The sequence below is a fragment of the Bombus vosnesenskii genome, unplaced genomic scaffold (genome assembly GCF_011952255.1).
Source record: "Bombus vosnesenskii isolate JDL3184/JDL3185 unplaced genomic scaffold, Bvos_JDL3184-5_v1.1 scf7180000013363, whole genome shotgun sequence".
NCBI lineage: Eukaryota > Metazoa > Arthropoda > Insecta > Hymenoptera > Apidae > Bombus > Bombus vosnesenskii.
The window spans coordinates 102141-127927 of NW_022882996.1; the positions used below are offsets into that span (position 1 = coordinate 102141).

The 25787-nt window shown below is 40.6% G+C and overlaps 1 protein-coding gene and 1 pseudogene across 1 annotated transcript; both read right to left on the reverse strand.

The window, feature by feature from the left end:
* Positions 1–4477: 4477 nt before the first annotated feature.
* LOC117237239 lies at positions 4478–7008 on the reverse strand (annotated as a pseudogene).
* A 14429-nt stretch (positions 7009–21437) lies between these two features.
* On the reverse strand, positions 21438–22631 carry LOC117237244. Its single transcript, XM_033501008.1, has one exon. It carries the CDS (start codon positions 22629–22631, stop codon positions 21438–21440), a length of 1194 nt encoding a protein of 397 aa, XP_033356899.1.
* Between the last annotated feature and the right edge of the window lie 3156 nt (positions 22632–25787).

Below are 25787 nucleotides of genomic sequence, written 5' to 3' on the forward strand. Positions count from 1 at the left end.
AGCTTGGTCGGTCATTGCGCAGCAACAGATCGAGCAACGATACAAATGATCATGGAAGTGCGTTTCTCCTTCCCAGTCTGTTCGAACTATGACGATTTATCTTTCTGATCTTTCTGACTCGACCGTTGCACCGTTCACTCGACCGTCGACCATAAATTGTTTCGCATTTTCTAGAGAACGGACACTTGCGGTACATTCGATAGCCAGGACAGAGGGATCATTCGTGAGCCTGTTTTCGTCTTGCGAGACGAGAAAATTATTAGAAATTCCCTGATGCAATTGTACGCGGTTTTATGCAACTTTGATTCTATGCGTGAACGACATTTAGCACAGAGGAGACGGATTCAAATTTGCGCACTAATAGGTTCCCACGTAGCTAAAATAAAGCAAAAGTTGCGCGAAATTAACGGATGACAATTGAGAAATTTCTTGGATGGTCTACGCTTATTACGGAATGGTTGGCTGCGAGAACCGATATCTAGTAGCATTAAAGTTGTCCGAGAGGGTTTTACGATAAAGGAACAGATCTCTATAGCATGTCTGCCTTTGATACAAAAATCATAAAAGGTTTACGTATCAGCACTTATATTACGCTGTATATTTACGCTGTATGAACGACACTCGAGTATAACACGCATGCATTATGAACAAATAGATCCACATTCGAGATAAGAGTTCCTCGTTGATTCTTTCTCATGGTATAAATAACGAGAAATTATCAGGAAGTATGTAATAACGTTACAGTAAAACTACTCGTACTTCGTTACTTTTACTCGCATGTATAACACCTACAACGATATTCTTTGTTGAATCAATAAATAAAAGCGTTCCCCAGCGTACGTACAATATCAGATCTTAAAATATAAGAATCAACGTAGGAATAAGACTAGGAAAGTTGGAAATAAAAATAATTCGCCGAAACGGCAAGAAGAGAATACCTGACACAAAAATAACGATATGGTAAATCAGGGTCCCGTTTTAATTTTCATCGATCATTCGTCCAGCGAGAATTGTAATTGATTTTAGAAAACTTAACGAACTTACGGACCAAGACGCATATCCACTACCCGACATAGATGACATAATATCACAGTTAGGAAACGCAAAATCCTTTTCCGCCTTAGACTTATCCTCAGGATTCCACCAAATTCCTATGGATCCCAAATCAATGATGTACACCGCATTTAGCACACCACAAAGACATTACCATTATAATCGAATGCCGTTTGGACTCAAAAACGCGCCAGCGACATTTCAAAGAATGATGGACACTGCACTTCGTGGACTTATTAACAAACATTGCTTTGTATATTTGGACGATATTATTATTTTTGGTCAATCGATAGCAGAACACAACCAAAACTTAGCTATCGTGCTACAAAGACTTAGGGAATTAGGGCTGAAAATACAACCAGATAAGTGCGAATTTTTAAAGCCGGAATTAGAATACCTCGGACATACCGTAACAAGTGAAGGAGTAAAACCGAATCCGAAGAAGATAGAAGCAGTAAAAAACTTTAGACAACCTAAGAACCCACCAGAAGTAAAATCTTTCCTTGGGCTAGCAGGTTATTGCAGAAAATTCATTCTTAACTTTTCAAAACTAGCAAAACCACTTACTGAACTCACTAAGAAAGACACGCCATTCCACTGGACTGACAAAACACAACTTAGCTTCAATACATTAAAAGAAAAACTATGCCAATCGCCAGTATTAAAATATCCCGACTATACAAAAACATTTACGTTGACAACGGACGACAGCAACGAAGTTTTAGGAGCCATCCTTTCACAAGACGGACACCCTTGTTGCTTCATTTCAAGAACATTAAACCCTCCTGAACGAAATTATACAACAACTGAAAAAGAATTCTTAGCTATCGTTTGGCCAGTTAAAAAATCAGACAATATTTATTAGGCCGCAAATTCCAAATTCAAACAGATCATCAAGCTCTTAAATGGCTACACAACTGTCAGGACCCCTCCAGCTGATTGATTCGATGGAGATTAAGATTAGAGGAATACGAGTATGACATAGATTACGTAAAAGGAAACGAAAACACGGCCGCTGACGCCCTATCCAGAGTATATGCGATAACACAAACTGACGTTTTATTAAAACCATTCAAAGACTGGGAAAAACAAGAAGAAATACCAAAATTATTAAAACTAACATCCAATAAAGACAACTTTTTCCAATTAACAAAAACATATCTAGGCCCATATGACGAAACCATATGGTTACAGAAAATATCAAACGTACTCAAAACAAATAGAAAGATAGGAATAGGTGACAACAACTTAAACGCACAAGACAAAGCACACATAAAAAGACTTCTTTCATTTTTCAATGGCCACCGCGACGACATAGAGTTTGCTTACGAACCAATACAGAGCTTAAGTGAAGAAGAGATAGAACAAATACTAAAAGAAAATTATGACTTGATAAGACATCCCGAAATACAAAAGACGTACGACAGAATCAGAGACAAATATAATATCCCACATCTAATGGACAGAATAAAAACCAGAATAGAAACTTGTGAGACCTGTCAAATCGCAAAAATGACTAGGATTCGACCTAAAGAAGAACCATGTATAACCGACACACCATTGGAACCAAATGACAAGATAGCAATGGATATATTAGGACCATTGAAGAAAACGACACAAGGCAATTCCTTTATACTCTCCATTCACTATGAACTCATAAAATACCTTATCCTTGTTCCTATAAAAAACCAACAAACAGAAACTATTTGGAATTCCCTGTTAGACCATTACATATACATATTTTCAGCACCTAAAAAAATACTGACAGACAGAGGACAAAATTTTATTAGAAGTTTAATGCAAAAATACGAAGAAGCTTTCAAAATAAAACACATTAAAATTACTAGCTTTAGATATGTTAAAATGTGTTCAAAAAGACTCAGGGAAAGAATGGGACGAAAATTTAAACTTCATATGCCTAGCCTACAATACGATGATACACGACTCGACCGGTTATATACCTTTTGAATTAACATTTGGACATAAAGCAAATTTACCCTCGACCATTTCACGAAATCCACAACGCACTTATGCGGACGAAGTAGCATTCAGAAAACGAGAATGAAATTCTAGACTTTCGAAAACTCGCGACCAATTGATTAAAAGTAAACAAAGATATCAAAGAGATCAGAGACGACGAATAATAAAACCACAGTCAATATTTAAAAAAAGGGATAGAGTTTCAATACATAATGACTATAAAGAGCATAAATTAGACATAGAATGGTTAGGACCCTACACCATTGGAAAAGTTAAAACACCGTATTATGAGGTTTTAATAGAAGGTAATATCAAGAAAATTAATGGAAACCGCTTAAAACCTTATTTTCCAGGACGATCTTCATAACTATAATATATTTAGCCAACACGCAAACAGCAATTTTACCAGAAAAGCCAATTGACCTAGACATAATCTGCAGAAACACTAAGATTTTGGAGGGCCAAAATCAACCTAAGAAGGGGGATATGTAACGTCAATCCACATCAGAGACCAGGTCGCTGTCACGACCGGCTCACTTTAAAATCGGAGATAAGGTGTGGCATGTATAAACAATGTATATCGCCGAAGTGCCTAATGAGCCATCAATGTCCCAACGATCCTACCGCCGAATATTCGAGGAGAAGGCGTGCGTGGCGGCGATCGCAGATGCCTAACAAACTCAAGGATAGTGGCGATATTGAGGGGTGACAAAAGACAAATAACCGAATCCGATAGGAAATCGAGTTGTAAGTCTCAGTCTTGGAAAGTCACGCCTAGAGCTCGGAAGAAATATTGTGAATTGTGTTAGAAGAAAAATAAAGTTTTTTTTCTATTTTTTGTTGTTGTTGTTGTTCTCTTGTGTTATTTTACGTGACAGCGACAAGGTAGCAGAGACGAAATATTATCGAGTTAACGCGCGTGAAGTGGTCGCAGGAACGGCTGACGGGTGCGAGAGTGTAATGTACTTACGTCACGCGAATTTCAGACAAAACAACCGGTGGTGTAACAAAAATTTAACGTCGCAACCGGACATTCTAAATATAAAATTGGTGGCTGTTGAGCGAGAGAAAAATGCTCGACGGTACGGTGCCGCCGTTTGTTCTTTTACAAGATTGAACGTCTACGGTCGACCCATTTACCAGACCCTCCTCGTGTCACGAAGAGACGAAATCACCAATGCTATTTAATCGTGCGAATTATATCACGCGTACCTCGCGAATTATTACACGACAGTGATAATAAGTCAAATCTAATAAAATTTACTTCTCATCAAAAAGTCGTACCAAAACAATTATTTATTAATTGCTCTATTTATTAATTTTTAAGAAGATACATATAAATAAGAAAAATGGTAAAATTTGATTAGTATAATAAAAATAATATATGCCTATGATCATTCTAAAATATAAAAAGTGTAGTCTTACGTTCATTGATATATTAAGAAAACATACATATTCTAATGATAGTTACAATGTAACGTTATTTCTATATTATATGCAGGGTATGACAAGTATTTTTGCTCTAAGGCACAATTTGAAATCAACAACATTCAGTTTAACAAATTATACCTTTTATTCGTTTTCCATCATGGAGTAACGCGGTGGTGTCTTGTATATTGCACTGGACGTGCGTTGTTGTAATCTACTCCTATCTATGTTTTGAAACATTTCAGTTAAATCTGGTGTGCACTTTCTACTATCAAAGAATGTATACACTGCTTTCTCCGGAATGTATCATTGCATTGCAAGTTAATTTTCACATATGTGTATGATAAAAATTCGAGTACTCTATGCATTCTAATGTTTATTAACTCATTTAGTAAAACAATACTTACATTGTGCTCAATGTGGAATTGTATGCTTTGGTCTAGATTCATCACCTAATTCATCGTCGTCAGGTTCACCATCCAAAACGTAAGTGATTGGACCTTACTGTTTGGAGCCATATTGTGGCTAAAATATTGAATGAATAATAGCTTGTGCTTTAATAACAGAAGAATATTTTGATATTGTTTATAATGTTACCTGTGATGTAATCATCTGATGCTTAGTTTTCATTACTTCATCTGCAGCTTGTCATTGATCTCTTAATTCGGTTTCTTTTCGTCTTTCAGCTTTCTGTTCGCGACGCCTTTGTTCAGCTAATGTTCGCTGCGCTTCATCTTGTTTTTGTAAACGTTGTAAACGCTGTTGCTTTTCCTGTTTTCTTCTTTCATCGACATCCTTATTCTCTTTTGCTAATAGAATTTTTTTGGCTTTTGCAACCGACTTTTGTGCTAATTTATGAGCAATCGCTTTCTCTGCAATGTTTGCATTTTCCGAAGCTTTTGTTTGTGCAGCAGCTCTAGTGTTTCGTTCTCGTGTTTTTGTTCGAGTTATTCTAGTTGGTGCATCAATATCAACAACAAGTTTTGGGGTGTTCACGCCTACCAGTTGAAATGCCTCAATTCCTTTTTTTACAGATACCTTGATATATGGATCGAATAGAGCATTCGATTTATACGTGTTTCTTATTTCCTGGAATCCTGTAATTGTATTCTTTTCCTTCGAAGATGGTTTTGTTGGAGTATTAAGTATTGCATCTTCGCTCGATGTCATAGAGCTGTTCTGCCGCTTTTGTCGTTTTTTAATTTCTTGTTTCTTAATATTTGCTTTAGACTTTTTCATTTCAGGGGATGACTCATCTTCTGTGAGTAATTGATCAAACTCTTTGTTTGTCATCGCTTCTTTTAGCTGCTGCATCTTCTCCTGCAAAGTTATTGACGACCGTGGTGTAAATTTAGGTTCAACATTTCTTCCTGTACTACTAGCCAAGTTTTTATTAATTACTACAGTTTCGTTTAATTCTATTGGTGATAAAGGTTCTAAAATTACGGTAGCGTTCATCATCTTCTGCGTATAAGTAGAATTGATGTCCATCGTGGAATTCATAGGAAGAGTTAATATCTCAAGTGCATCCTCGCACATTGAAAGTTCTTCAATATCATTTCCTGTTGGTGCATTTACTGTATCATCAATAATATTAGAATATTTACCCTTCGTGTTTTCACTCCGTGAAAAAGTTCTCTTTATATTACTATTTCTTGTTGTCATTGAAGACTTTAATGGTTCAATCTTTTCTGGCTGTATTGCATTTTCTTTTATAAAAAGATGATCCTGTGAATATATCTGTGAAGTACCCGCGACCCTCCTTGAAATTGTTTCGCTTAAAACATTCTTTTCTGTTTTAGTATGTTTTGTAGGGTCTTTTGTGTTTTTTTTCATCTGAATTACTTCTAGCACTTTCCTTTTTTTTTAGATCGGCTTCTACGTTTCCTCTAAAAATTTAGAATATATTTAACAACGTTATAATAGTAATTATATACACAATGTACATACATCAAGCAATTAGATTTCAACATATTACTTAACCGATATCAAGCATTATTAGGCACTATATATAAAAGTTAGTATTGATTAGTAACATAACATTTGGGGTAAGATTAAAAGTATTAAATTTCACCATAATATGATACAAATATTTACATTGCTGTCATCGTCAAGAATTAAGGACCTTCGTGATTTTGCAACAAGTGACATTGACTGCTGCTTTTTAATATTAATTGCAGCTTTTCTTGAAGCCTCTCTTTTTGTTCGGCCAATTGTTTCTACCACATACCCAGTTTTTATATCTTTATTTTTTGTTTTATCTTGTATTGCAGTAGAACCTGATACTGTATTATCGTTATTGATAATATCATTTTCTGGGATAGTCTCTATACGGTGATAACCTTTTTTCTTCAAAACTTTCGGCGTCTTTGCCGTTGAAGGGCCAGAGGCTGTTTGTGGTATTTCAACAATTAAACTATGTAAATAATCCACAGTATCTTCAAACTGGTCGTTAATAAATTTTTTAACATCCAAACAATAATAATGTGTATTCGATATATCTTTGGTAATCATTGCTTTAATCTCATTCTTTGATCTATTACCCATATTTAAAATCTACAAATAAATTCTTCATAAGTATTTAATATATACATTAAACTATACTTTTAATTGTTAATAATACTTAAATAATAATAATAATAGTTGAAATTATGACATATATAACAATTAATACAAATACATTGTGTTTACTTCTATTAAGTTAGAAGCATATGTAAATTATTTTTCAAAAAAAAAATATTTATATGAAACAATAATAAAATAATGAAGTAACGTTGAGGATAGAATCTAGTTTAATTATACATATATGTCGGAGAAGAGTCAGGAACAGGGTTGTGGGCGTTTGATAGACCTCCCTTGGAGTTGGCCATCGTCGCGATGGCGCGCGCGGATACGGTTTTCTCGCACGCGAATGAACACTCCTGACGCGGCAATCAACAGCAGCGGTGTATAACTCGTAGTGCGAACGCCGCGGACCTTAGGTCCGGTAACGAATCCGCGGTCAACGGGAGGTGAGATAGACTGACACTGACTCGAACGTGTTCCCGCAGGGAGGATTCGCTTTTGCGAGTCTATGGGGGCTGGCAAACCCACGGTCCCGCAGCCAGGGAGGACCGTCGGGACAAGCGTCCCGCTTACGTGAGTCCTCTATGTACACCGCAAGGAAGATTGCTGTGGTGTAAGACAAAGTCTTCCCCACGGAGCCTTGGGTAGTAGCGCACCCACGATCCTGAAGCCAAGGGTGAGACCGTCGGGAGAGCCGCCGAGGTACATTTCCTCAACTGCCGCTTACGTGAGTCTCATCTGGGTCTGACTGCACGGTGTGCAGGTAAACCGTGCAGCAGAGACGTGGCGGTACATCCACACGCGCGGTCCCACCCTTGACAATGAACGGTACCACGGGCGGTCGAGTGTTAGCCCAGAGGGCGTAGCGAACCCTCGGCTCGACCAATTATGGGTATGGACTCGTGGTGGCAGTGGTTGTGGCCAAGTGCTGGCAAGAGGGCCGAGTTAAGGGGGACAAAGTCCTCCGAATGGCCTTCGGCGGGTGAGCAGCGTCCCACCTGCTCCGGATACCGTCCCGGAAGACGGAAGGGCTTGGAAAGGGCCCCGTTCGACCTGAGACGAGAGTGCCTCCTGCGGGCGATTATTTGAGGTAACCGGTACTGTGTACCGAGTGCGCTGTGTACCGAGGGCGTATCCCAACTCCGATGGCTTCTAGGGTTGCCCGGGTGCTGTATATGATATTAAATCTCAGGAAAGTACCCGACACCAAGAACCAGACTACATGTCCATTGTGATTCTGAAGTCGCCGAGGTCGTCAACAAGGGTTTCCATCCTGGTGCCACTCACTCTTTCGCACCCTGCCCCGGCCAAGGCCGACGCAGGGTGACGGAGAGCCCCACAAGAAGGTGAGGTGAGTGGTCTTGGCAGATACGCGCCCACCAACTTCTCCGAGGTTCTCCGCACCTGATCGGCAAACTGGCGAGGGCTGAAGACACCGACCAGTCACCATCCGGCTATAGGAGAACATCAGATTTATCGGGGTTTCTCAGGGGGTAGTCCTACGCCCCCCAGCGGATTTTCTACCTACTTTATCTCCAGCCCAATCGGCGTTAAGAAAACAATCAATAACTTCAGCATTCAAATTTCTTTTATAAGTTAATTTTAATTTCCTAGCTAAATATAAGTATTTCAAAATTCTCAATGCATATTTATAGCGGGTCTCGTTGTAACTGTTTTGAAATCGACTTAAATAGTTTATACTATAGCTATCGTCTAATCTTGTTCCAGTACTAATATATAATAAAGCTCCTATGAGATTTCTATATCTTATACCGTTTGAGGCTGATTGTGCGGGTTCTAACTTAACTTAAGTTTTGTTCCATTGGTGTAAAATATAGTTTACTATTTCCTGTATTATATTGTTTCGCTAATGACTCTATACGTGTAAAATATAGTTTATTATTTTCTATATTATATTGTTTCGCTAATGACTCTATATAACTAATTTGATCTAATTTCATCTCACACTCCTTATTATCGTATTCAATGTTTATTCCTAAGTAAGTTTTTACTTCACCTAAGTCCTTCATCGCAAATTGGTTCGACAATTTGTTTTTAATTTCATCGATTTTTCTTTTGTTTTTTCCACATATTAATAAGTCGTCTACGAATAGAATTAAATATATGTCGGGTTTACATTAGAATTAGGTTTGGGGGTGTAAAACGAATCTTCGTTTGGATTACACGTCGTCGTTATGCAATAGACTAGACATTGACTAGTGCAAATACGATTATCATAGAATCGGACAAGTAACCGTGGTAATTAGATACTCGAGAAACTAATGACAATGATCCTAGGTTCAATAACGAATCGGCGGTCGACGGGATGATAGATGAACGTGCTCACAAAATCTAAGTCGGACGCGTAATATTCACTGGTCGTAAAGGGTTACTATTTTCATCGGTGAGATCGCGAGCGAGAATGACTTTCTCGTCCCGATGATGCCACAGAGGAAAACTATAATGGGGTGTGTCTAAGGACACGAGATCATCGGATTCGTCGAGAAAAGCCTTCGTTCAGAAAGTAAGGGAAATTGGCGTTGCTGCTAATTGGTCAATCCCCATATCGGTGGTTAGAAAAAGATGCTAGCCGCCCTCGAGGGAAAGTTACTAGTGGGAGACGCCGTTCATTGAAAAATAGGTCTCTCCTATCTTCCCGTAGCTGGGACAAAGACTGTTTGTTTGAAGGACTTTAGTCAGCTAAATTCTAAGATTTATGACGGGCCCTCAGGCTAGCTGAACATGTACTCCGGAGACGCATCAACATCTGACAATCATCTTGCTCGAAGAATAGGGTTTGCGTGTGGCGAGCCACGGGAGAGAGACCGTTGGAATGTTTACTGTCGAGTGTTACATCTATTTCCTTTTTAAGGAGAGTTATAGAATTACTCCATGCCTTTGTTAGACAAAGCGTTCATCCCGTGACCGCGGCTACGTTCGGCGACTGGCTGTCACCTCGAGCCCATGCTCATTATCACAACTCTCGAACAATTACAATCGGATTGAATAACTACGATTGTTTAATTACAGCTATAGTAGACTCTAAGTTAGAATGTTGCGGGATTATCCAAAATTCCAAAGGCTCCGGTGTTCTTTCATCTCCGACATATATAACATCATCGTTCTCATACTTCATATACAGACAATAATCACTCTTACTTCTTTGAAATCCTAATTTTTTCATATACTCTTCAAAACATTCATACTTTCACGCAATCCACATAACGCTTTTGATAATTTACATATTTTCCCGTTTTTATCGTCGTAACGTATAGTTTGTTTTACAGATACTTCCGATTTTATAATTCCGTTTAGGAATGCTGTTTCTACATCCATTTGCATAATTGTCAAACCATATTGACAATAGTAAGATAGTAATAACTTCAACGTTTGCATTTTTGCCACTGGAGATAATAATCTTCCAGTACTTCCTTTTGTTGGAAGCCTCGAACAACTAGTCGCGCTTTCTTACGATTATCAGATTTATTCGTACATACCCATTTCAAGTCTAATACTTTTTTGTCTTTTGGTTTCTCTACTAATTGTCAGGTCTTATTTTTTATTAAACTATTCATTTCTCGATCCATTGCTTCTTTCCATGAACCGCTACCATCTCCACTTAAAGCTTCTTCATAGGTTTGAGGACTGTCTGCGCTAACTACATTCACCTAAATGAAATATGAGCTCGTTTGGCCATATCTTTGAGGTTTCTTTCTTTCCCGTCCTGACTTTCTCGAATTATTTTCTATGTCCTCAAGTTTTATTTCTGATTCGTTACGTAAATCTCTCTCCTCTTTTATTGCAACCTGCTCGAACTTTTCGTCATTTATTTCATTTTCATGAATTTCGTTTGAATCTGAATATTCGTCAAAATTCATTTCTGTTTCATTGTCTGATCCATCTTCTCCTTGAAATCCTACTAAATTATCACCCTCACCTATAAATTTTACGTGTCTTACAATTATAATTTTATTATTAACTGGGATCCTATATCCAATGTTTTCAGAACCTACAAGTATCCCAGTGTCTGCTTTTTTTGTCCCATTTCGAATTTCTTTTAATTTCAGGTATTCTTACGAAAACTCTACTTCCGTACAATCTTAAATTATTTATATTCGGTTTCCTTTTAAAAAATATTTCAAATGGTGTTTTATTTTCATATGTGTTCGTAATGGTCTTATTTTTTAAGTACACCGCGGCTGTAATTATTTCCGGCCAATATTTAATATTCAGCTTTGAATCATGTAATAAGCATCTAGAGGAATTCATGATTGTTCTATTGTAGCGCTCAGCTGTTCCATTTAACTCGTAAACATAAGGTGGGCATGATTCTACGACAATTCCCTTTTGCCTAATTAGATTGTTTTTGTTCATATATTGTTTTCCATTATCGCATCTTAATCTCTTTATCTTCTTACCAGTAAGATTTTCAGCTTTGGTTATATAATCAAGGAAACAATTGTAAACTTCATCTTTTGATTTCAAAGTATAAAGCAATGTGCACTTACTGTAGGCGTCTATAAATGTTAAGAAATATTTTGATCCATCAAACCCGGTATTTTTATGAGGTCCATTTAAACCGGTATGTACTAATTCTAAAATCTCTCGTGCTCTACTACAGTTGCTTTGGAAGGGTAAATTGTGCATTTTATTTTGGATACATGTACCACATTTTAATTTTACTTGTTAAAAATTTTCTGGCATTCCCTCAATTATTTTTTTCTTACACATTGTGTCTAAATAATTAAAGTTTATATGCCCTAATAGCCTGTGAAATTTTTCTTTATTTGTCATTTTTCCCACAATTTTAGCGTGAGATTCTTGTCTTTCAATGTAACTACTTATTTTATATAAACCATTATCTTTGAATGCGATTCTTGTCAACTTTCTGTATTTGTTATATATCTTTGAAATATTTCCTGCTGAGACTATCTTATTTTCATTCGTTACTCTCGCATAGCTAATCAAGTTATTATTCATTTCTTTCACATAAAATACATTAGACATTGTAGTTTTAATCCTCCGTTTGTTTACTTCAAAGTAAGTTAAAATTTTTCCGACTTTTGTTCCTTTTAGAATTCTACCGTCTCCTAACTTTACATTTATCGGATTTTTTAAATTTTGGTATTCAACAAAATAAGAGTCATCATTTACAATGTGATCCACTATCCAATATCCAATCTATTTTTTGCGTATCGCTAGTATATACCATAATTTCATTCTTACTATTTTCGCGCTCTACTCTCGTTAGGAAAGATCCAATTTCTTGGTCGTAGCCCTTGTAGCGTAAAAATTAAGATAAAAACATGAAACTTGTCAATTTCCGAACAGGAGATTGAGTTCTTTTTATTTTTACTCAATTTGTACAGTATTATTTTCGGTTCGCGATGATACACTTTCGATACTTGGGTTAGTTAAGAATTTTAGAGACTGACTGGATGATTTTGAAGGGAGCATTTATATTCTTTTATTCGTTGGGGTGGGAGAAGGCTTTGCTCGTATTTATCATATATTTCGGAGAACGACTGGAGTGACCGAATGCTACCCAGGCGGCTGAGAACGGGTGCTGACCGGACGGTCACACGTGATAAGGCGCTCGGAATTTTGGTTTATCATGTGGCTGCTCGAATTTTACCTGTGACACCGGCGACCTCCGCAGGGAGGATTCGCTTTTGCGAGTCTATGGGGGCTGGCAAACCCACGGTCCCGCAGCCAGGGAGGACCGTCGGGACAAGCGTCCCGCTTACGTGAGTCCTCTATGTACACCGCAAGGAAGGATGCCGTGGTGTAAGACTGTGTCTTCTCCACGGAACCTATGGGTAGTAGCGCACCCACGATCCTGATGCCAAGGGTGAGACCGTCGGGAGAGCCGCCGAGGTACATTTCCTCAACTCCCGCTTACGTGAGTCTCATCTGGGTCTGACCGCACGGTGTGCAGGTAAACCGTGCGGCAGATACGTGGCGGTACATCCACATGCGTGGTCCCACCGTTGACATATGAACGGTACCACGGGCGGTCGAGTGTAGCCCTGAGGGCGTAGCGAACCCTTGGCTCGACCAACTTGGGCAAGGACTCGTGGTGGCAGTGGTTGTGGCCAAGTGCTGGCAAGAGGGCTGGATTAAGGGGGACAAAGTCCCCTGAGCCGCCTTCGGCGGGTGAGCAGCGTCCCACCTGCTCCGGATACCGTCCCGGAAGACGGAAGGGCTTGGAAAGCGCCCCGTTTGACCTGAGACGAAAGAGCCTCCTGCGGGCGAAAAATTAGGTAACCGGTACTGTGTACCGAGTGCGCTGGTTGGGCGTATCCCAACTCCGTAAATGGCTTCTAGGGTTGCCCGGGCGCTGTATAGATACTAAATCTCAGGAAAGCACCCGACACCAGGAACCAAACTACATGTGACACCGGCGACGTCGCGTGGGGTTAGGTTGGGGTTAGGTTGGGAGGACAGGGCGCTGATGAAGAGGAAGGAGGCCCACCAGAGCCATTTTTCTGGGATTCTCCAAGGAGTACGAGGCAGGCAGAAGCCCCGGGGCACTGGTCCACCCTGGGGAAAACCGGTGGCGCCATCCCACCACCGCAGGAGTACATGGAAACCAGGAGGAGGCGTCAGGGGACGGGGTCCCCCAGAAGGACGCACCAGGAGCGAGGCGCTAGGGGGTGTGGTCCCCCCTGGCGGTCCAAGAAGAGCAGGATGCCTCCCTTCGATGAGAAGGAGAGATAGACGCCCGGGGGTGACCGGTAGTAATTTGGAAGAGATCCCGGGTGCATCTCGACTCAGGCGTCAGGACAGGCCACCGTGGAGTTTTAGTCGGTAAGAGTCCGACACTACCCGCTAGCGGGTGTCCATGAGAATTTCTCCACGTAAAAAAAAAAAAAGGTTGGGAGGACTTGTCAGCGCCCGCTTAGCCGCGGTGGAAACGTTACTTTCCCACCGATCACATGGGTTAAGCAACAGTCGCCACGGCACGGACAAGGATGGGTGAACGTTCGGCGGGCGCTGACGAAGAGAGGGGGAGGAGGCGCACCGAAGCCATTTTTCTGGGACTCTCCAAGGAGCACGAGGCAGGCAGAAGCCCCCGGGACACAGGACTACCCTGGGGAAAACCGGCGGCGCCGTCGCGGCCGCCGTAGGAGCACGTGGAAACCAGGAAGAGGCGTCAGGGGACGGGGTCCCCAGGAGGACGCGGTAGGAGCGAGGCGCTAGGGGGTGTGGTCCCCCCTAGCGGTCCAAGAAGAGCAGGATGCCTCCCTTCGATGAGAAGGAGAGATAGACGCCCGGGGGTGACCGGTAGTAATTCGGAAGAGATCCCGGATGCATCTCAACTCAGGCGTCAGGACAGGCCACCGTGGAGTTTTAGTCGGTAGGAGTCCGACACTACCCGCTAGCGGGTGTCCATGAGGATTTCTCCACGTTAAAAAAAAAAAAAAAAAAAAAGGTTGGGAGGACTTATATATCAGAAGTCTATAATCTATAACTTGCTACTTGTCAATTTACTGATATCGTTCGTTGGATTTTGTGTCTTGTCAAGTTATTGTGCAAGAGGGTTTAGCTGTCCTGATGCGTGTAAACCATGGTGGATGAGATGGACTACGTATATAATGGAGTAAGATACATATTATGATAACATAAATTTGCGAACGTGAAAGATATTCCGACAAGTTAAAGAACTCCGCAATTCGTTATGTCTGGAAGCGATTATATCCTCCATTTAACTTTGAAAAACTATTTTTTGGTCACGAGCGACATTGAGCGAACAAAGTATAAAGCGTGGTTAGGAAACTGGAAAATTAATAAGGTAGAAACTTGTAATTTAGAAATAAAGATACCTTAAAATTCTTTAAAAATGATTCTTACGTTAAATGCCTTAGTAAAGTTATGAATTTGTGTTGCAAATATATCCATAAGCAAATACTCTCTGTTACTCAATTGAAAATTTTATACACCATCATATTTTGAGATATAACATTTTTTAAGTGTTGTAAATAAAGATATGGAACATAAATAGTATTGAAAAATTCGCTTATTAAAAGGGATTTTTAAATTGATTCAAACAAAATGACAAATGCTATATGGCATCCATCCAATTAACATGTACAAAGTGGACATAGAATGTTTCCCCATTAAAAAAAATAGGAAGAAAATATGGAACAAAATTTTTTCGTCCCAGGCTTAGTTTTGGAGAAAATCGAGTTTGAAAATCTATTACGTACGTATGCAATCGCTGCTAAGAAACGATTCACTGCACAACGTATAACGCTCGGTTGAAATGAGAAAAGAGAAAACGAATTAGAGACACGCCTAAGATGCAAGTAAGCAGATAATCAATACTTATCCGATGGTAGAGATACTGTTATGTCGCGTGAAACATCTGCACTCCACCCCTCGTTGCCTGGCAGCCAACGGTTTACGTACCGTCATTCCGACCCTCAATAAACCTATGGACCCATCATAAAACTTTAACTTTTTAACTTCATTGCTACAACACATGTTTTTATTTTAATCTGTTTGTCCTGAAAGACTTTCTAATTTTAGAAGAGTTTTCGGTTTATGGCTGGTTCCTAGAAAAGTCCTTAGGTTTATTATGCGCTCTTAAAAATTACGGAGACAGCGCATAGTTGCCTAACGGAAAAAGTGGATATTTATCTAACGGAAAAGCCGGTTTCTCCCATGAACAATGACACCTATTTGCAACGTTGGTAGGAGGTTTCCTCCTCCTATCATCACTCATTAACGTGAGTCATAACCTATGGACATTTTGGAACGTTACCCTCACTTTCCTGACGAAAAGTGTGAACAACGAAACCGCCTTCTTCAAAGGGCACACCCATGCCGTGCTTTCCTCTGTAATAACATAAGAGCGAATAGTCAGTTAAAACCAGCTCGAGTTAAAACACAGTTCAGGTAACAGCAAGAGTCAGAAGTCAAGTCGCAGGATCCACATGTCGAAGACAGTCAATCGACAGAAGATACGTCATCACAGTCGTCAACACGAACCGAGTCTCAGGTACTTATTCGTAGTTTGTCATTCCATATACGTAATCTTGTATCACATTGAAGTTGTTGGATAAGTCAAAATATATAATAACCTGTTAATAGCAGCGTTATATTCACTCAACCACCCTTATTATCCCAAAAGAAATAAGGGATCGAACGATTCGTGGCGTCGATTATTCATATCGTAACGGAAATTTACGACTCCTGTTGGCGCGCTTCTTTGAGATCGCGTCTCCCCGCGAACGGTCAAAAGTTCAATAAGTTTACTTTAAGTTTACTTTCGGATAATGAAGTTGTAAATTGAAATATCAGATGGGGTTGCATCTGTCGATCTAGCCACAACAGGGGTAATTATTAGTTTGAAGAGGTCGTAAAACAGAAGCATATTAAATTTCAGTTTGCAAACGACATTTACGAATCGATATTTAAAACTTAATATTCTTTTCCTGTTCTTATTCAACGTGGTTCGTAACAGTTAGACATCGAATAATATCCAGCGCATGGGAATCCCGTGTTAATATCGAATATATTGGAAAAATTACATCTCGTATGTATCCATTTGATATGTATTATTCGTCCCCTTGGTGCCAACAAATGTTCATATCTTCGAGTCTGCACAATATTCTCGAACGAGAAAAGGACTTTGAAATACGAGTAGAATACATTCTGCACATTCGAAATATTTTTCATCACGAACCCAAGATCCTCACAAAGTGGAATTGATAGGTTGCCAAGGAAATGGCAAATTGTCATAGAAATTAATGACGTACGTTTCTTAGGTTTTGATACTTCATAGACATAAAGGATATACAGGGTATATGTATACTTATCCAAATGTAAGTATGTAATAGTAAAGTCGGAAATTATTTATGATCCCACTTTATGCGTATATCTATTATTATGTGCAGAGATTTGTAATAAAAAAAGATTATTGTATAATATTTTATGTACCGTAATGTAATCGAAAGAATTGCTAATTTACCATATTTAGTCTGTGCTGAAAATAACATGTTAAATGTACGACGAAAGAAGACGCTGGAAAAAACGGGCTTTGTATGTTCATGAATTACATGGTGATTTCATAGGATTCAAAGAAACGTATATTATATAACGTACTTGTTTGCGATTAAAGAAAAACGAGTTTAATCTTTTTGTAACACGATGACTTCATCATTTGAGATCACGAAACAAAGTAAAATGTCATGGTTGGAATTAGCACATCAAAGGAATCGTGGTAAAACAGTTTGTAATTTTTCAAGCAACATATCCAAATTATAATTTTGAACGAATTTGAATTCTTGCTTAGGGAAAAATGTTGTTTTGATTCCTTTGAATCCTTTCCTTTGAATTCCTTTGAATTCCTTTGAAGCCTACAGTATCATCCTAAAAAGGAAGTAAAATGCTGTTATTCTGCCAAAAAATAAAAATAAGTCTTCGAATATTTTGTATTTATGAGTCACTCCGGATGGTAAAACTGCAAGTGCGTGTTCTCTATTAAGAAATCTTCATTTCTTGCATACATCGTTTACCATTTCAACTGCTCATTTTGCTTCAGACCTAACGGAAATGTTTCGACTTATTCCCCAATCAAATTACTATCGTGATTTTCTCGGCTTTTATCCCTTCTGGCGGACGGAAAGAATTCACGGACAAGTCGCGGTTGTTATGGAAATTTTTAAATGCCGTGACCACGAGGATATTATTATTTGTGCCGGTACCTAACGAACCGTCTCGAAAAACCTCTAGCCCGAACAAGGGGCTCGTTTCATCACTTGCATTGGCATTTTTGTCGCATGTCAGCCGAGGAAGCAGTTTTGCATGATAACGGCCGTCCCTTCAGTAGGACACGGTTACCATGATAATCCATAGGAATCGCGTTGTAAAGTAACGTCAATAAATCGGCTCATTAACGTGTATTGTCGTTGTAGAATGTAAACTCGAGCCGCATTGTCACGCTAATGTTGTTAACGAGTGTTAACCGAAGGACGTCTCCAACCATTCATGGTTACAATGAACGAATGACCACGAATTTACGTACGTTCCTCCATTAGCCGCTTTGAATCCCTGGCTCGTGGCCATGTCACTCTAGTTGTAAAATCTCTAACAGGAGAAACACACGAGACGTGTCAGGTGTTGAATTGAATAAACCTTTTTTTGTTTTATGGTGAGACTTCAAAATTAAATGGTTTCATTGGCAGCATGTTAGACCGAATAGATCGAGATTTAGGATCGAATATCGATAAACATTTCGCGATTCATACTTATCAGTATCTTGAAACATGTCTTTGTATTCATTCATAAATCGGCCGCGAATATTTATGCAAGTTCATATTTTTTATAATTGTCTCACTTACCAAATAACGATATTTTGGATATTTTTCATGTTTCTGTACACGACGTGTATTCTTTGTATTTTTGCACCTAGAAATTTTATGTAAACGCGCGATAATTCACACTCTGTTCGATGAAGCAGAACACTTTGCTAGATGGCCTGAGGCTTTTATGCGATTCTATACGCAAGTCCTCTCATCCTCTCACCCCATTTGTACGGTTATCCGCGTGTCGCGGTACGCCGAAGTCTACTCGCGTTCCCCACTAGCACACCGCGCTTGTTCACCAGCAGGTTGTTCGAACCGAAAGCTAGCAGGAATCGGTCGGCATCGTTGGCGAACCCCCGCCGATGGCGACCGAGCTACGCGAGTTGTCCGGTCGGCTACGAAAAATAAATGAGGCTAATGGAAATTCATCGAACCGGGACATGTTTTGCGATCTTCCGAGCTGTTTTGCGATCTTCCGAGCTGTTTTGCGATCTTCCGAGCTGTTTTGCGCGTCCTGATAGGCGTACCTCGTTAGGCTGGGAAAAGAACACCCGACTAACAGCGTTGCTGTTTCAGAGAGATATCAGGTGGTGGGAGTTCTCTAGGGATTATGGGCGGCCGAATGGGACGGAGAACATTGGCTCTTTGGTGAAAAAGTTCCGAGAGAAATCGAGCCATTGCGCGCGCGACCCGAAGGCGCTCAATGTTTGACCAGTGATTTGGGTTAACGAGGAACACTTGCCAAGTGAATCGAGTGGTCGAGTAATGGCGAATGGGTCATTGGTTCCGAACGAAAGCATTGTTCTTGATCACGTGGAACTATTTTTCGTGACAGGTTTTAGAGTGCTCTTTAATGCAATACAGTGCAATATAATGCAATAATGCAATTTGGATGTAATGTATTCTCTTCGGGTCGAGTTTGTAATTAATTTGCCTGAATTTTCGTGTGTCTTTAAATACGATGGTTATATAACTCGTAGAAGTACTAATTCTCTCATTGTCGATGGTTAATTTTTTCGATGTACACGTGTATCATCTTTTTGGATACAGTTAATGATTTGTTGTAATCTATATCTGGTGAAATGTATTCGCACACGTGTCATTATTTCTTTTACAAATTCGGTATTTAAGACATTGTACAAATATTATTGAAATAGATATGAATTAGAATTAGTTTTTTAATTAAGTATTCTGAAAATTATATTACGTATAATCTTATACATAAATAATCTTATATATAATCTTATATTACGCATAAATACTGTGAGAACGAAATACTCCATCCTCCCGTATCCCTCGAACATTCCGCAAATATTATATTTCTCTTTGGAACTCCATCGATCCGGTTTATTGGATCGGAAGAGGTCAAGGGTTACACAAAGGACGAGAGACAGCGAGCATCGACAAGCATCGGTCGGTAAAATGGAGCAGCAATTTGCTTCCGGTTAGCAGCAAACGTTGATCCAAGTTTAACGATGAATCCAAACGAGTCGACCGATCGACTCGTCCTTTTCTTTTCTCTCGTCTGTCCTATCGCTTCTTTCCCTTTTCCACTCTTTCCACGACGATTCGCCTCGGTGTTGACCTCCCGTGGCGTGTTCGCACGGTGAACTACGGCTTCTAGGTCTGCACGGCGTTGTTGATTACGATACCTACGCCTTCGCTCGCAGAGCGCAAACTCGTCCGCCTCTAGGCTAGGTCAGTACCATAAGCGGCTCACTTACACGCTGACACGCATTCGCGTGAGCCACGTGTTGCCAAGCGCTGGTGACACTGAACAAGTTGCAAACCAACGCAAGAAAGGGGAGAGGAGAGCCACTGACCTGTGACACCGATTCTGTGAGAATGCTTATCGTTAGAGAATGGTAGACCGAGGTTCGACTGTAAGTCGAACGGTGAGGCAAATGTTTACGATTCTAGATGGGATTCTGATATGGGGATCGGTTTAGGGATCCTGTGTTGTGTATAGTAGAGTCTACTATAGCTGTAATTAAACAAGTGTAGTTATTCAATCCGATTGTAATTGTTCGAGAGTTATGATAATGAGCATGGGCTCGAGGCGACAGCTAGTCGCCGCACGTAGCCGCGGTCACGGGATGAACGCCTAGTCTAACAGAGGCATAGAATAATTCCATAGCTCTCCTTGAAAAGGAAATAGTTGTAACACTCGACAGAAAACACTCCAACGGTCTCTGTCCCGTAGCTCGCCACACGCAGACCCTATTCATCGAGTAAGATGATTCCCAGATGTCGATGCGTCTCCGCAGTACATGTTCAGCTAGCCCGAGGGCCCATTATAAATCTTAAGATTTAGCCAACTAAAGTCCTTCAAACAGACAAACAGTCTTTGTCCCAACTACGGGAAAATAGGGGAGGCCTATTTTTAAACGAGCGACGTCTCCCACTAGCAACTTTCCCTCGAGGGCGGCTAGCATCTTTTTCTAACCACCGATATGGAGATTGACCAATTAGCAGCAACGTCAAATTCCCTCGCCTTCTGAACGAAGGCCATCCTCGACGAAACCGATGATCTCGTGTCCTCAGACACATCCCATCATAGCTTTCCTCTGCAGCATCACCGCGATGGAGAGTCATTCTCTCATGAGGTCGTATTTGCGAGTTACTTAGTGTCTCTACGCTCGGTGGATATTGCACGTTTTCGTAAAGAGTCTTAGATTTTTGTGAGCACGTACATCTGTCATCCCGTTGACCGCGGATTCGTTATTGAACCTAAGACCAACATCACTAGTATCGCGAGTGTCCAACCGCGGCGGTTGATTGTCGAGTCGGTAGTATCCATACTCGTGTTAACAGACCGTATCTTCGTTATAACACAATGATGGCCAACTCCAAGGGAAGCCTATCAAACGCCCACAACCCAGTTCCTGACTCTTCTCCGACAAATATATACACTTCATTAATTTCGTACTAGCTCTGTCAATATCGCTTGTTATGATTGCTTATCAGGTTATATTTATCTTTACATATAAACATTATTTATTTACATTATTTATTTACATTACCTATTCCCGGCACTATGCAAATCGGAATATATAACTGCCCTTAGCTACACTTGTACAACAAAATTTAACTAGGACGTTACCCCACATCTTCCTCGTCGAGTGTCGTATTGTAGGTGATTTCGTCCCTGTCACATTCTTCGACCTCCATTTGCAGCGGTCTGTGTCCAATAATAAATAAACAATTTAAGATCTCTTTGACCTTGTCAATCGGCACGTCATTCGGAAGACCTTTCTTGTTGCATCTACTCATGATTGTGCGATACGGTTTTCCCCATGGGTCCATTTCTAAGATCTCGCAGAATCCGGCCCAAGCTCTCTTTCTGCTACCAGCTATTTCTTTCTTCAACTGACTCCTTATCTCCTTATAGGCGCTGATAGGAACATCAATCCCGCTGGCCTCCTTCTTCCTCGCTCTAGTTACTCTTCTTAAAACTTTATGAGCTTTATGAGTCTCATTCCACCAATGTTTGCTGTACTTCCTATTCGCCGTACAGATCACCTTCTTCAGCATCTTGTCACATGTTTCCACCATACATTTCTGTAAAAGCTCTGCCATGTCCGCGTCGTCTGTGGTATTAAAATTCTCTACGTTAGCGATCTCATCAAATTTCGTTAAAAATATGTCGGGTGCAAGACTCTTCGTCACATATTTAAAAAATTTGGTTCGATCACTTACGGTCCTCGTTTTAAAAGTATGAAATATATATAAGTGGATCGATGCTGTGAAAGCATTTAAAACCTTACTCCTTACGTTGAGGTCGTTAACTTTGTTTGTTGCACTGATTATGTCAGGGCAACTCGTCCTTGCGTTCCTATAAAACGTATATTTATCGTCCAGCCTTATAGGGAACGCACTGTAATCGCACAGGGTTTCCATGAAAATTCTTCCTCGCTCATCTGTGGTTTCTCCTCCCCAGCAAGTGAACTCAGCGTTAAAGTCGCCAGCCACAATCAATTTCTTGTTTCTGTTTACACCATTCCTTATCTCCGATGCAAGCTTATTTATGTACATCATGTATTCCTCTATCTTGATTTTGGGGGTGCAATAACCACTGACACAGAGGATATCACCTACACCAGTACCCACTAGTCTGTCCTTCCTGTACAGAAGCGTTTCATCCGGTGCTCGACCATTGAATTGCGTGACCCAAATCGAAGCATCACCCTTATTATCATTATACCAGTAAGGTAGCTGCCTGTACGGTTCGGATATTATTGCCGCATCCGGTGTAGCCTCGATCGCGCTTTGGCACATTAGATCCTGCGCCATCCTACATCTATATTCAAATTAATCTGGAGAATTTTTATCTCCTCCCTTGTCTACCTTGTCGTAATATTTTCCCGTAACTGGAGCATGCTAGGGGCCCCGTCACATGGTCAAATCTAATACCTGTCTCCTTGCTGCATTTCGCACAGCACGATAAATGAGGACATCCTGCTATTGTGTGGTCTCTTCCTCCACACTTCCTGCATACCTCCTTTCCTGGGCTTACAGCCTTACACTTATTTGCAGTATGCTACCGACACCTTGTCTTGTAAAGGCGTCGCTCATACCTTATCGCTCGTACCTTATCGCCAATAAGCTTGTTTATCTTATTGCAGCGACTTTCATCTCGGCGCCAGCCCTCATTTCTATCAGATGTCCCCGACTCTGTTCTACGAATACCCGAGCTTTCCTTAAGAACATCCTTCGCCACCATGAGATCTTTACACACCTGTAGCCATTCCTTGCCCTCTCCTACTTTAATAAGGATGGCCTCTGGCCTTCTACGAACTCTCGGCATCTTCGGCCCTCGATTCTCGGTAGGCGGCGGCGGCGGTGGTCCGCGGTCCTCTTTGTCATTTCCTATCTTTTCTTTTATCCTTCGTTTCTCTCTCCTGCCCATTTGGATCGTCCACTCGTCTGCGGATTCGCAGGCTTCAGCATATCTGGTATCCATAGCACTCCTCTTCTTTGAACCGCATACCTCTGCATAAGAAGTATCGCTTCTTCTTATTCTCATATTGCTCTCTTTTTCATTAACTTCCAGCGGGGAGACCATCTTCCTTTTATTTCTGGATTCTGAGGACATTCCTCTTCTATTGTCCCCATTTCCTCTTCCTGTCTCCTCTATCAGAGGGAAGGTTTGTGTAGAGACCTCTACCCCCTCAGGTCTCTCCACTCTTCTCTTACCTCTCCTTCCTTTCTTATTTAAGGTCGTCATAAGCTTGTCTCAGTCTTCATCCGTCTTCCTTTAGCCGCGGAAGCAAGCTCTTGAATTTTTGGATCCTTCTTGGAGATGAGATGTAATCTTCTTACTGCATTCTTCGGATTCTCGTAAGCTCCCCTCATGAGCTCTACTATCTCTTCGAACTCGGCAGGCTTGACTATAACACACTCCTCCGCCTTTTGTTCCGGGGTTTTCTCGACACTCCTTGCAGTTTTCGGCGCCGATTTCATTTGCGCCTCTCTCAGTCTTCTCAATTTTCCTGAAATCGGCGTGGCGCTACAGCTGCTTTCCGACATGGGAACATCCCCTTCGGAAACGCTACCCTCAGCTGATTCACTCGTTGATTTCGCGGCGATACTGGACCACGTTACCATTGAAGTATTTTCTTTACTTTTAACTCCTCTCATTACGGGAGCCAGGAAACCATCTCTTCCTGTTGCAACCGCCATCACTCTCGGTAGCACCCTACCGCTACTTATATTCTGGGTGCCCAGGTCCTTCTTTTTCATCGCCTCTCTGATGTTCTCGCTAAACTCAAGGAGTTTTGTATTCATCTTGGGTGATCGAGAACTTCCTTTACTTTCTCCTCTCCTCTTTGCGCTGCCACTCGCGACTTCCCCGTCGCTCTCATTGCAGCTATAATGGTCCTCGGTCGTATTTACCGAACGAGAGGTAGCGCCGGGACACACCCTCCTCTCGTCGTTTGCCCAGTCGCTCAATGACCGTCGGATCGGGCCTGGTGCACCACTCGATGTCCCGACGGGGCCTGGGAGCTCCGAAACCCCCTGCGCCGTAAATTTGTTATCAATAATTGACTTGTCCATAGTAATATTTTAGGTACATAGTCCGTGAATATAGCCGTCGTCGTCATCAGCCTTGCTCAAAAACCGTCCAAATATATCCTATTATAAACCAAAAACTCGCCAAGTCGTCAACGAAGCCAACCGTAATATACATGTTAATAAATAGGTACATAAATAACCTCAATTACATATAGCTATAATGTGTTAGAACTAAATCATATTAAAAATTATAAAACTATAATCTCCATTTCATCAAACTGAACGCCTGTCGTTCTAATAATAGACCTAATGATGCGTGCGTAAATCGCTACATATATAAATAAATAATAAAATAATAAAATAAACGACGATGATAACAAAACTAAATAATAATAAATAAAACAACATACAATAATAAATAAATGAATAACTAAATAAATAAATAAATAATAACTAATAATAAATAACAAAATAATAAATAATAAATAATAAATAAATAATTAAAAGAATGCACCTAACAATTGCATTCTCCAACCTACTAGTCGCCACGCAACTCAAATAAAATCTCCACGTTACGCAGCACACCATCACTTATTTATTTACAAAGAGAGTTCGGCTCGAGTAATAAAATAATTAAAATGAAATAAAATAAGATGATGTATAAATAGAACTCTGGTCGACCCGACTTTATTCCTTCATAATAGGAACTTACGTTGATCCGACCGTACATACTGTCGAGCGATGTCCGTAAGGTGGCGACGACACGCATCGACGCAGCGAACCACCTCACCTGCGCATCGCTTCACGCCAACGCATGTGTAACGTCAATTCACATCAGAGACCAGGCCACGCACCACGGACAGGATGGCACCCAGATGTCTGCATATCCTTGGCGCGCACCCTCAATAGTCTAAAGTGCCCACCAGGGGCCTTGGCATTTTTATAGTTAAGGTCCTTCGGACCAAGCGAGTATTTCCTGTCTTAGATTTCCCTTTACGTTTATTGTCTACCATGTGTTAGCTTAGAAAGTTGGTTTTCTCCACATCTGGTATGTTCCGTTGGCAACTTTCTCGCGAGGGCGGCTAAAACCCTTCCTGGTCCACCAACCGTCTTATTATCCAATCGGAGACGGTGTCTATTGCCCTCACTTCCTTAACCAAAATTGTTATCAACAAATCCGATAGTCCCGTGTCCTTAGACACACCCACCCCTAGCTTTCCTCAGACACAGTATCGTCAGTAAAACTTCACTTATTCTGTATCCTTAGAATAGTCAACATATCTATATCGGTCTCTACCCTTATAAGTCGCGTTCTTAATGTATTGTTGTAACTAAGTCTTACATAACGTGGTTGGAGTGAATTGTGATTTATGCTAATTCAGTGCGTGTTACATTGTGATTGGTGAATTCACAATAAAGGTTGATTAAAACAAA

What these genes read in the sequence shown, in the direction of transcription:
- LOC117237244 (XM_033501008.1), bottom strand. Translation starts at nt 22,631, where the DNA reads ATGGCGCAGGATCTAATGTGCCAAAGCGCGATCGAGGCTACACCGGAT.